Here is a 13,806-nt window from a genome sequence, read left to right as displayed (position 1 = left end):
TGTACATATTTAGAGGCCGCTGTAAATGAATCATGCTTCTTTAATGAGCAATGCGAATCCAAGTACCCTCAAACGGAGTGCAGGGATGGACGATGTGTTTGCCGATTTGATATGACGCCTATATGGTTGAAAGATGGTACAGTGGAATGTAAAGGTAGGTAAACTTTATGCGCAAGCAATCATATTACAGTCAAACACTGTTTTGACGAACTCGCTTTTTAGTTTTTATTAGTAAAAAACTTGTAGAATAATTGTGATATATTTTGTCACTTTGAGCTAATGTGGCTTAGGTAATATAAAAGCGTAAAGGTCCAGGTTTTGGTATAGTCCCCATATAAACCGACCTCCCGATTTGGGGAGTTGGGCTAATAGGAACCATAGTTTTTATCCAATTTGCCTGAAATTGTAAATCTAGAGGTATTTTAGGACCATAAAGAGGTTTGCCAAAAATGGTGACTAACGGCGCATGTTTTGGTATAACCACCATATAGACCGATCTCCCGATTTTACTTATTGGGCTCCTAGAATCCTTAGTATTTATCCCATTTGCCTTAAATTAGAAATCTAGAGGTATTTTAGGACCATAAAGAGGTGTGCCAAAAATGGTGGGTATCGGTCCATGTTTTGGTATAGCCCCCATAAAGATCGATCTCCCGATTTTACTTCTTGGGCTTATAGAAACCGTAGGTTTTATCCAATTTGCCTTAAATTGGAATTCTAGAGGTATTTTAGGACCATAAATAGGTGTGCTAAAAATGGTGTGTAACGGTCCATGTGTTGGTATAACCCCCATATAGACCGATCTCCCGATTTCCTCACTTCTTGAGGGTATAGAAGGCGCACTGATCATGAAAATTGCTGGAAACTGAATATAAAATTTCCAGATTTTACTTCTCGTAATCATTTAAATAATGGGGGTGAAAATCTACAGATTTTGGATTTCAAATCAAGGCGTTATTTCATCATTTTCTTGCACACTTACAAGAGATGTTAATTATTCCTCAAATAAAAATGGTTCTTATAAATCCAGAATTTGATATAGTCTTAAAATAAAAAAAAATCTTAAAATTTATCTTCGGGACGTGTACTAGTTGAACTCCTCCGTGAAATTTCAAAGGAAACTATAATATTTGATTCATAATATTTGATTCCCGGCCGAACTTACTGCTGTATATACTAGTTGTGCAATAATATGGCCCCAGAAGCCAGAGTTTTACTCTGATTTACTTTAAACTTTGCACAAGGAGTACTTGTAATTGATAGTGTCGTAAAATTTACCAAATTCTGTTTATATTGCTTTAGATTTAAATATAGCTCCCATATATATGTTTCGGCCGATTTACACTCATATGGCCCAGAGGCCAAACTTTTAATCCGATTTACGTGAAATTGTGTATAGGGAGTAGAAATAACATTCTTACTATGTATGCCAAATTTGGTCAAAATAGGTTCAGATTTAGACGACAACAGTAGGTCAAAATTTCTCTCCGATTTACTTGAAATTTTGCGCAGAAAGCAGAATTACCAATCTAGCTACACCCTCACAAAAAATCGCTTCTGTAACATATACTCCCAAACATATTTTTCTTCAAGCATATACATTTTTGGGTATTGCCCAAACATTTATATGTTTGATCTCATCCAATATATAATATGTTTGAAAGCATATTAGTCTAAACAATATATGTTTGGGTAGTCTAAGTTCCAAACATTTTGTATTTTTGCATCCAAATTCAATAATGTTGTCTTCTAAAAAACAATATGTTATTATGTAAACATATAATATGTTTGGAAGCATTTTGCACCCAAAAATATTATATGCTTAAAAAAATTCTCCCAAACAATATTGTGCTCAAAATTTTATTTATTTATTTATATATTTACAATCATAATGAATTATGAAAATAAACAGGTAATATAGGTGCTAACAACATAGGTTTTCGACCTGAATGCTCAAAATTGTATTCGCCCACATCTTTCTCACTTCCACGAGATTTTTTAGTTCTTAGCACCTTTTTCTGTAATACAAACATTGTAGAAGAAATTATTCAATTTTATGATTTTTATTTTATTTTAATTTTACCTTTTGCCGGACGGGGATTCGAACAGCGGACCACACAGTTTGTAAGGATCAAAGAAGGTTAGGTTAGGTTATCAAAGAAGTAGCTGATCGATTGCCCAAGGAAAAATAAAATGTTAATTTTGTAATAACAAGCAACCACCAACTTAATTCAATATCGCTCCCTGTTAAATAGCGCTCCAAGCTACTAAACACATATATGTTTATAGGCTATTCCTAAATTAATATATGTTTGCATCCAAGCATATTATATTTACAAACATTTTATGTCCCAAACATAATATGTTCTAACATATTAACATATATGTCCCAAACATGTTATGCTAGTTTATGAACATTATATGCTTGCACCCAAAAATATTGTGTTTAAAAATTTGTGTTCCAAACATATAATGTTTATAGCCAAACATATGAAAAACAGTCTTTTTCATCCGTGTATACATGCCAAATTTGGATAAATCGGTTCAGTTTTAGATATTGCTCCCATATATATTATTCTATTTAGATTCATATTTCTTAATAAAATAAATTGTGAAAAAAATTTAATTTAATTTAGTTTAGTTTGGCTCCACAATAAAAGGGATGCAAAAAATGTTTTTATATTGCACGGACGAAAAAGACTGTTTTTCATATGTTTGGATGTAAAAATTATATGTTTGGAACTCAAATTTTTTAACACATTATTTTTAAGTGCAAGCATATAATGTTCATAAACTAGCTAACATGTTTGGGACATATATGTTAATATGTTAGAATATATTATGTTTGGGACATAAAATGTTTGTAAATATAATATGCTTAGATGCAAACATATATTAATTTAGAAATAGCCTATAAACATATATGTGTTTAGAAAGAGAGAGTATGCTGCATGTAAAATAATGGAAGTAACCAATTGGCGCATTAAAAATATATCCACACAAAGAAAATTTCATTAAAATTTTTTCTACCAGTGTATGCCCTAAGGTGAAACATAATATGTTTGAACAATAACAATATTTTGTTTGGACCAATCCTGAAAAATATATATGCTTGAAGCAAAATGTGTTTGGGGTATATTTATTTAGGGTGTGTATTTATTCAAAACTCTGCAGGACTTCAAACTATTCTGGGTTTGTGTGGTCCATAATGTCCACCCAAGCTTTAATTGGATGACTTGCTGCAATTTTGACAGTCACAAACCTAAAAAAGTTTGGTACAGACCATCTCTGTTGGTTGTTTGAGTTAATTAAAACAAATATGTAACAAATATATCTAAATGATAATAACGATCGGGTTGCAAATATTGTGAAGTTTTCTGATCTTTGGTACCATCAATAATTGTCCTAAAACATCGCTTTCCTACGCTGTTTTTTCGTTCTAAAATAGTTATAGAGGGTCGAAGCACTAGGCGACTATTCTATTTTGCTGGACTATTCTATTTTGCTACGACAGTTGTGAACTCCTCCTTGCTTGAAAAAAATTCCAGTTTTCCCGGAAAGAAAAAATTAACAAAAAATAAAGAAAAACACATTGGCGCCAAATCGTGGCCATTTTCTACTATTTTTGGGAATCGTAGGAAAAATGTCTTCTTGTTTAGTTCATATTGAACTTATTTGTGCGGCCATTGAACTTTATACTGACGTCAAAAATGTTTTCAGAGATAATATGCGACATACGCGAAATTTAATATAATATATGACATGGCTGAAATCGCAAAACAGCGGTAAAAAGTCAAATTTTCAAAATGAAAAATTATTAGATGTTCCAATTGAGATTAATTTAGAACATCTTGGAAAGTACAAATCGAAAGTAAATTTAAAACTTGCATGTAATCAAAGAGAGAAAATATTGAAAAATTTCGAACTTATTTTTTTCGCAATAAAAGTGAATAAAGAAAACTGCTAAATATGGATTCTAAGAGGTGAGATAAGTACACGGATGAAAAAGACTGTTTTTCATATGTTTGGCTTAAACATTATATGTTTGGAACACAAATTTTTAAACACAATATTTTTGAGTGCAAGCATATAATGTTCATAAACTAGCATAACATGTTTGGGACATATATGTTAATATGTTAGAACATATTATGTTTGGGACATAAAATGTTTGTAAATATAATATGCTTGGATGCAAACATATATTAATTTAGAAATAGCCTATAAACATATATGTGTTTAGTAGCTTGGAGCGCTATTTAACAGGGAGCGATATTGAATTAAGTTGGTGGTTGCTTGTTATTACAAAATTAACATTTTATTTTTCCTTGGGCAATTGATCAGCTACTTCTTTGATAACCTAACCTAACCTAACCTAACCTTCTTTGATCCTTACAAACTGTGTGGTCCGCTGTTCGAATCCCCGTCCGGCGAAAGGTAAAATTAAAATAAAATAAAAATCATAAAATTGAATAATTTCTTCTACAATGTTTGTATTACAGAAAAAGGTGCTAAGAACTAAAAAATCTCGTGGAAGTGAGAAAGATGTGGGGGAATATACAATTAGGCAGAAACAAAATTTTGAGCATTCAGGTCGAAAACCTATGTTGTTAGCACCTATATTACCTGTTTATTTTCATAATTCATTATGATTGTAAATATATAAATAAATAAATAAAATTTTGAGCACAATATTGTTTGGGAGAATTTTTTTTAAGCATATAATATTTTTGGGTGCAAAATGCTTCCAAACATATTATATGTTCACATAATAACATATTGTTTTTTAGAAGACAACATTATTGAATTTGGCTGCAAAAATACAAAATGTTTGGAACTAAGACTACCCAAACATATATTGTTTAGACCAAACATATTATATATTGGAAGAGATCAAACATATAAATGTTTGGGCAATACCCAAAAATGTATATGCTTGAAGCAAAATATGTTTGGGAGTATATGTTACAGAAGCGATTTTTTGTGAGGGTGTAGTTCTAATTGTTGTAAATACTTTAAAAAATATTTTTGTTTTTGAACTTGTATTTGTGATTTCAACAGTGCTGTTTGTTTGCGAAAATTTTAGTACATATATAAATTTGCGATGTATAGAACTAGAGTTGTCAACGATTGTTAATGAAAACCTTTGATTTTTATTGTTCATGAGGAAGTATATTTTTACGTATTGTGCCCATATTTGCTCATACTAAAATAAATAAAATTTTTCTGGAAATAGTGAAGAGAAAAATAGGATTATTCTCATTTTTGCTGAAAAGAAAAAACGATACAAATGCTATCGATACTTTCTGGAAAAGTGAAATACCACATAAAACCGACGAAGAGTTAAGCAAATTAATTAAAATTCACATAATTATATTAAAAGGAAGTGGGAAAGCCCCAAAAGAACCAATATAAGGGACCTATGGTCAAAATTGAGCGATACCTACACCCAGAAAAAAGTGCCTTCGGAACTAAAGGAAGAAATGTTCATCAATTTAGTTTAGCCAATTTGCATTAAATTAAATCTTTGTTTAAAATAATAAAATTTACTTGCTTCAGTAAAAAAAATCCTAAACTGAAAGCAGTGAGGAATAGTTCATTAACTAAAATAAGGCATGGAATTTTACTAATAATGTTTTCTTCGCTGGGTATAAGAATTTACTACTGAACAAGAAAATTTTATTCACTGATAACAAAGCATTCGTAAAAATGAACAAAATATGAAATAAAATGGTGAATTTGATAATGAAAGTTATTTAGTTTGTGATTATGAGAGAGTGAAAGATTCTCTACAACACAAGGTGCAGGATTTGTGTTACACTGGCAATCCATCAATAGATACTGCTAATTTAATAGAGTGCCTGAGAGAAGCTATAAGTAGTTCAACAGTGACTAGAGTACCAAATTAAGCTTGAGAAATAAGATAGCACCATGGGTGAATGGTAACTTAAAGAAGCTGCTGTTATATAAGGATCGTCTACTAAAGCTTCGGAAGAAGAATTCACGACCTGACATTGAGATACGTTTGAAAAGGATTAGCAAGGTAATCAAAACGGCTTATAGGGACTCAATGAATAATTATTATGCTGATACTCTTTCTGATTTGGGGAATGATTCCAAGAAGACATGGAGTTTTTTGAACAAAACACTAGGGAGAGGTCGAGTTGATGATATATGTATATGTATTAGTGACAGTGTTGGGAATCCAGTTGAATGTGATCAAGCTAAAAGTGATGTGTTGAATACTTATTTTGTGGAGTCGGTTCAGAAAGTCAAATCAGGTATTGAAGAGTTCCCGGGCGATTATCTCAATGATTTGGGAACATTGAGTACATGTAATTATAGATTTTATTTTAGTTACACGTCTATTGAGGAAATGCATAGTGTTATTTGTGGCTTATCTCCTACCAAGAGTAGTGGGCATGATGGTATATATCCTAAAGTTCTTTTAACTTGTGTTGGCATATTAACACCAAACTTAGTACGGATTTTTAATGATGTGGTAAGGACATCAATTTATCCACAAATACTTAAGATACATAAGGTCATTCCAATACCTAAGAAAAGTAATGCAGGAGAATTGAAGGATTTTCGTCCTATATCAATATTACCTATAATTGGAATTGTTTTTGAGCGTTTATTACATAAACAGCTGTATATGTATTTGTCGGAAAATCGTTTATTGAATGATTATCAATATGGCTTTCGTAAGGGTTGTGGCACTGAGGAAGCAATTGTTAATGTTCATAGATGTATCTGCAAAGGATTGGATGAGGGTTATAGGGCTTTAGTTGGGGTGTTTTATGATTTGTCGAATGCCTTCGATCTTGTCGATCACAATTAATTAATAAGGAAAATGGGGTTTTATGGAATTTGTGGAAAAGAGATGATGCTCTTAGGTAGTTATTTAAGTAATCGGCGACAATTTGTTGAAGTTAAGGGACAGAGAAGTTCTATGATGGAGGTCAAGTACGGAGTACCCCAAGGCAGTGTTTTGGGGCCTCTTCTGTTTTATCTTTATATTAACGACCTGGGGAATCTTACTTTGGAAGGGAAAATGTTTATTTATGCAGACGACATTTGTCTTATGTATCCGTATAACAATGAGAACATGGTTAAACTTTATATAGAGAGAGATGCTTCGTTGATTTTTGAGTTTGTTCGTCTCAACAAGCTCTTTATGAATACTGATAAGACTCAATTAATGAGATTTAGGCCTCGTTTTAAATTCAATAATGTTTTTAATATTCGGAAGGGAGATAACGGAAGATACTTACAAAAATATGTTTTTCATATGTTCCGATATAAACAAAGTGTGTTTCGGGCACAATTTTAAAACACAATATATTTAAGTGCAAACATGTAATGTTCCTAAACTAACACTAAATGTTTGGGACATCTATGTTAATATGTTAGAATATATTATGTTTGGGGCATAAATGTTTCATAAAAATCATATGTGTGAGTGCAAACATATATAAATTTACAAATTTCGACTAAACATACATATGTTGTGATATTATATCCAAAGCGACAGAGAGAGTATAGAAAAAGAAATGGAAACCGGGAGAGTTGACGAAAGATATCAACATAACACAGCGAAAGAATCAAAAGAGAACAATTTCTGTGAAACCGGTGGTATGTTGTTTCGGAAAACTGTTTTATGATAAGGCCAACAATTTGATATGCTTAAGTCTAAATATTATTTAATTTGAATAAAGAGGATGGACATTCGGAACCAAGAGAATATGTATGTGTGGACATGTGCTTTGTTTATCATTTTGGCATTATGGGCACAATTTTTTTCTTGGTTCGTTAAAAGAAATCAGGGGTCTTCATAAAAATAACGAAAGGGCACTATACTCTTTTTAGAGTTGGGACAGTAAAATGAAATAAGGAGGAAATAGTGAAAAATTACACAGTAAAATGTATAAAAACAAAGTTTAGTTCCTCTTTATTAATAAGTAGTCCAAGAGGAGTTGACGGACACCTTCAAATATAAAAGCGGGCATTAAGTTCGAGTTTTGCAGCTAAAACAATTTAAAAAGTTTATTTTCTTTAAAATGAATTATTAAAGAAAAATAAAAGGCATTTTAGAGCGATGGTGTTAAATGCTAGTAAAAAACTGTTCACGCCTAAATAAATTTATGTTTATATTATAAAATTATTTATGTATGTTTATACTCGACTCCACGTTCTTCTTTTGTTAGTTTTTGAATTCTTTCCAAATTTTAAAGTTTTGTACCAAAAACAGTTTTCTGTTACAAAATTGTTATTTTTGCAATAAAAAAATAATATTTTATCCAAAAATCAGTCAATTTCGTTTATATCAAGCACTGTTAATGTAATAAAAAAATAATAACCCACATTTCGAAGTTTCATTATAAAAATTTAATAATATAAATGTGTAAATTAAAGAAACAAACAAATAGAGTGTTCGGTCGGAGCAGGGATTGAACACACGACCCTTTGCATGCAAGGCAGACATGCTAACCACTGCTCCACGTGGCAAACAAATGTATGTTTCTGTTAAATAATGTTATGTTTGCATGGGCTCGTGGGCGCTGCAAACTATGCTATATAAATGTAACTTATAACGATAATTATCTGTTGGTGACCATGACAGCTACGTAGCCCAGTGGATAGTGTGTTGGCTTACAAACTGTATGGTACTCGGTTCGATTCTCCGTGCAGGCGAAAGGTAAAATTTAAAAAATTTATAAAAGTGAATAATTTCTTCAACATTATTTGTATTACAGAAAAAGGTGCCAAGAATTAAAATATTTCGTGGAAGTGAAAATAACGAGTATGTTAGGGAATGAGCACAATCGTCTTTGGGAAAAATTCTTCCAAGCATATAATATTTTTGGGCTCAAAATGCTTCCAAACATATAATATGTTCACATAAAACAAACATATTAAAGTTTCGGTAGTATCCAATAATATAGTTGCTTCCTGCAAAATATGTTTGGAACATATGTTAAAGAAGCGATTTTTTTTTGAGGGTATTGTCAATAGTATATGGTTATAAGAAAACTACTGAACTAAGATCTCTTTAAAGGCTTCAGAACAAAGCTCTTAAAGTTGTGGCGAATTTGAGCGTAACACATTCCACTTTAAATTTATATAGGATAGAATATCCAACTGTTTTACCCATTTATGGAATTCATAAATTCCAAATGATTGTATATATATTTAAATGTTTACATAATATTGGACATCACACCATACGTTTTAGGAGAAATCAAGAGGTGGTTAATACACGCAATAATAACCTTTTAAAAGTTGCATTTTGTCAATCTGAAACAACCAGGCAGCGTATTGATCATCTTGGTTGTAAATATTTTAATGATCTACCTCTTAATTTAAAAGAGATTGAAAATCTTTCTGTTTTTAAAACTAATCTGAAAAAATACTTACTAGAACGCATTGATGAGCTCCTGAAATAATGTTTATATTATAAAATATATCAGTTTTATATAATGAATTTTTGTTAAATAATTTGTATTCTTTGATAATATTTATTAGTTAATGAACACATAAATATATGTATATATTACCAAGTCAGTCTCTATAATGCCTAATGGCGCAGAGACGAAGTAGAGCTATGTTTTGTAATTATTTTCTCAAAAATACTAATAAATACAAAAAAAAACCAAGTTTCCTCAAATTTAGTAAAATTTCTTACAAAATGATAATTCTGACTTCCTTTATTACAGAAAGCTTATCATACATAAGAATAACACTTGGCATAACACTTTTAGTGCATTCGTACTAAGAAGTATTCAATCCTTTTAAAACTTAAGGAGACACAGTTGTTAGAATATAGGAAAATGTCCTATATTTCTTTTATCTACCTGCAATCGATACCTGTCATCGAAGTAATCGATATGTTTGCGCGTGGGTTGTTTTTTCAGTTGGAATCACGTTGTTATGGTATACGGAGGGATTGATAAAAATAATATAGTAAAATAATATAATAAATAAAAATAAAATATATAAAATATTTGTTATCTTAAATTAGTGAGAAAAAATTAAGTTCGTGATAGTATATAAAGAAAGAAAACAGAATAACAACCCCTTCAAAATTGGTTTATTATTTTTTATATTTGTAGATATTGAAATTGTAAAAGAAGGACAAAATCGTTACGCAGAAACTTATTAAAAGTGAAAGGTACAAGAAGAAGAAAAAATGTGGTTTATTTAATGGAAATTGGAAATAGTGGAATAATAAAATAATATTTCAAGGGCAGTCGATGCTGTTAATTCTTAATAAATATATTTAATATACTAATAAAACGTGTATTTTATTGAAGAACAATTGCATATACAAATAAATAAAATTGTATTTAAAAACGAAGATAAGCAGTCCTAAGTTTGAAGTAAAAAGGTTTACCACAAATATTTAAGATTTGTCCCAATGAATGAAAAAAGTTCAATAAAATCATTCCATATATGAATTCAATTCAGTCAATTTTTTTCATTCTGTAGTATAAGGGTACATAAATATAGGAAAATGTTAACTAATATATGGAATGCATTGTACCTAATTTCAATCATCGTTCAAAAAAATTCACAATTAGTTCATTTTTAGTGGGGGCGTAAATTCCCACTAAATTTATATGGGGTTTTTGATGGGGGTGTATTTTGAGGTCGATATAGACCTTTCTATTTTTCACTAAAAGTTTTGAGGTCGACTTTTACCTCTAAAAATGTCTCTGATGTCCGTCCGATTTTACCACTTTGCCTTTTTGATATTTGATTTATAACACTTTTGTTTGTTTGGTTTTTATTTCATAATGTTTTATTATTTATTTTCACTATATATGTACAATTTAATTTGTATATTAGAATTCTCTATGATATTTAGTTAACTTTGTTCTTTAATGTCTATTTCTTTTGATTTTGTTTGTTATGTTAATGTCTAATTTATTTTATACACTTGTTTGTTTGATTAACGCGACCAATGCAAGGGTTTAACGACTACTGAACTTCTTGCTTCCCTTTATGTTGGTCAAGGGCAAAGCAAAGAAGAAATGATCTTTTGCAACAACAACAATTGCAACACTCACTCTCTACACTGGCTGTAGATAACGTTGAGTGTTGTTATTGTTGTTTGTAACAGTTATTCTAATAAGGAATGAAAACAACCGTCAAGCATTAAATGAAATGAATAATTTGATGAACTGTTGACGATTGTAAATATACGAAAAATAGAATTTACACTAGGCAACAAAAATTTTAAAGAAATTGATGAAATGAAAAATTTACAATATGAAAAAAATGAAATGAAAAAATAAAATGAATTATTTTTGGTTTAATGTCATTCAACATTAAACATGCCGGCCTCTCCGTGGTGAACTCCGGGTGATGTCAGGTTCGTGTGCCGTAGTGTAAAACATGTTGATGTTGGATGTCGATGAGTTGCATTATGCGTTGAAAGTCGATATTGGTAGTGATTTTTTGATCTGATATAAAGGTCGTATGTGGGGTAGATGTTGTGAATCCTAATGTCTGCATGTTGATAGCGATGTTTCCTATTTAAGTCAGCCAGTTTTCTCATCGATATTTGTTGTTTGGGAATTTGTAATTTTTGACATGTCTCTAGAAGTTGATAGTTCTCCAGGTAAATTATCGTTGAAATTACATATAGAGAGGTCTGACGACGAAAAGTCGAAACTGATTGACTGGCGCATTTCTTTGTTGCAAAGGTCGTTCGGCTCGTTTGTACATGAAGTTGATCTTGCAAATTTTTATCTTGATGAGATGATGGATGTCTTTTGATAGTCCAAGGGGGATCGTGCCACCTCACATGTACGAAATGCGGAGTTGTACGAAATGCGGAGTTGTATGCATGTGATTTGGATTTGCGTCCAAGTTTCGCTAGGTCGGTTTTTGAAAATTGGTTAAAAATTGCTGTTTCGAGCCAGATTGTGATGTCTTGTGGTTTGATGTTGCAAATGTTGACTTTGACGCTGGAGGCAGATTTCTTGTGGAGTATTCTGGTGTACATAAAGATTTGAATGAAAGTCCACGGTCGACTTGAAGTAAATTTTCTGAACCAGATGTGAGGTAAGTAGTTCTTTGAAAGGTCGTTTGTATCCGCTTTTGGGATTGCATTGGCTACTTGGAGATTCGGGTTTGAATTGTTTAGGTCAAAGTCAGTATAAATTTTGACTATCTTTCTCATTTTGTTGAGTGGCAATATGTTCGAATATTCCTCAGATGATATCGTGTACAAAATTCGATGCGATGGGGTAATTAATTTAATTCCGTAGTGGTTGTTGTGTTGATTTGACCTCAAAAGGTGTTTTGAGTTCGCCTCCGCCCCCAAAAAATGGGCGAAGTTGATATCTAACTGATACACATTAGATATCACTTTAGCTGGACGTGCTGTCAATCTCCCCACAATCAAGGTCATGGCTGTATTTTGTGTCAAAAGAGACGCTGACGACGTGCCAACTACCAAAAAGTTCGATTGCTCCATCGGTTCTCCCACAATCAAGTCTGGAACTGTTTTTTGTGGCGAAGGAAGCGCAAATGGACGCATCGAGGCTTTAAGGTCTGGAAACTGTTCTGCAAAGTCAAGTCCAATAAATAGGTCGATTGGCTGACTGGAACCACAAGTTAAATTTTCGATTCTGTTGCAAAGGTCGAAGTACTCGTTTAAAGGTGAAAATGTGTATGATGAAGAAAGAAAGGTCGATGATGCAATTGCAGCTTGCATTAGGCTCAATGGTAATGAGTGAACTTCTGCTCGACTAGGTGGAGGTCTAAGTTCATAGTTGCAATGAATAAAAGTACAAGTCAGGTTTGTAATTTTATATTGTAATAGGTTGTTGGTTGAAAAATGAACTTCTGCTCGGCTATGTAGAGGACTGAGTTCATTGGTTGAACTAAAAATATTACAAATAGGATTTGTAATGTCTTGTACTAGATTTGTTGAAGAATGAACTTCTGCTCGGCTTGGAGGGCTGAGTTCATTGAACGAATGACTAGAATTGCAATAAGGTTTTGCAACAATGTCTCGAACTAGATTTGTTGTTGAATGAACTTCTGCTCGGCTTGGAGGGCTGAGTTCATTGTACGAATGAATAAAATTGCATGTCGGTGTAGCAATTTTAGCTGGAACTAGGTTTACGATTGAGGAATGAACTTCGGCTCGGCTTGATGGAGGTCTGAGTTCATGTCCTGAATAATCTGTGATGAAGATTTGAGTAGGTCGTCGATCGGTCGGTTTAAATTCTAGTTTTTGGTGACTAGAATCCTGAACTAAACTAATTTGTGGATGATGTATGGACGAATGTCGGCTATCATCGCATAAAGATGGCGATGTGATGTCTCGTTGATCACGATGTCGATTAGACTTAACATTGTTGGGAGTGTAAGTCGTGATTTTCTGCTTCGAGAAGGTTTGTGTAGGCAAAGTCTTAGGTCGTGGTAGGACGGTATGATTTGTGGATTTTATTGTCAACCAAGAGGTCTAATGATTTTAGATGTGTACATTCTCCTATGGGTTGATTTTCAGTGCATGAGATTTGATTTGGACGTGGTTTTGAAGAAATGAAACTGTTTTGAGGTGCGCAGGAAGTTTTTGAGTTGAAATTGTAAGAAGTCTGGGACGGTCTTGAAGTTTGTATTATTGATTTAATATTTTTCGAAAATATTTTGTATTTGTTGAAAGTCGTCCAATATTTTACCCTGAGTTGCTTTGGGTTTATTGGATTTGCATTTCGCTGAATGAGGTCTTGACATTTGTCGAATGCATCTAGTATTTGAAACCATAAGTCTTCTGAATGATTTAGA

The 13,806-nt window shown here is 32.0% G+C and overlaps 1 protein-coding gene across 6 annotated transcripts in view; it reads left to right on the top strand.

Annotated features, from left to right (window-relative positions):
- jus (EB domain-containing julius seizure protein) overlaps window positions 1–13,806 on the top strand; it is a 140,904-nt gene that overhangs the window by 104,444 nt on the left and 22,654 nt on the right. For all 6 annotated transcript variants that reach the window (XR_012720012.1, XR_012720008.1, XR_012720010.1 and 3 more), the window contains exon 4: window positions 14–154. Coding sequence is in view for 3 of the 6 variants with exons in the window: in XM_075298166.1 (XP_075154281.1) it covers window positions 14–154 (141 nt within the window). In the remaining 3 variants the exon portion in view is untranslated. The remainder of the gene's footprint in view (window positions 1–13; window positions 155–13,806) is intronic.

This window comes from Haematobia irritans, chromosome 1 (genome assembly GCF_050003625.1).
Source record: "Haematobia irritans isolate KBUSLIRL chromosome 1, ASM5000362v1, whole genome shotgun sequence".
NCBI classification, from domain to species: domain Eukaryota; kingdom Metazoa; phylum Arthropoda; class Insecta; order Diptera; family Muscidae; genus Haematobia; species Haematobia irritans.
Note: the sequence above shows the minus strand (reverse complement) of the source record. Positions and strands in the feature narration are given on the sequence as shown.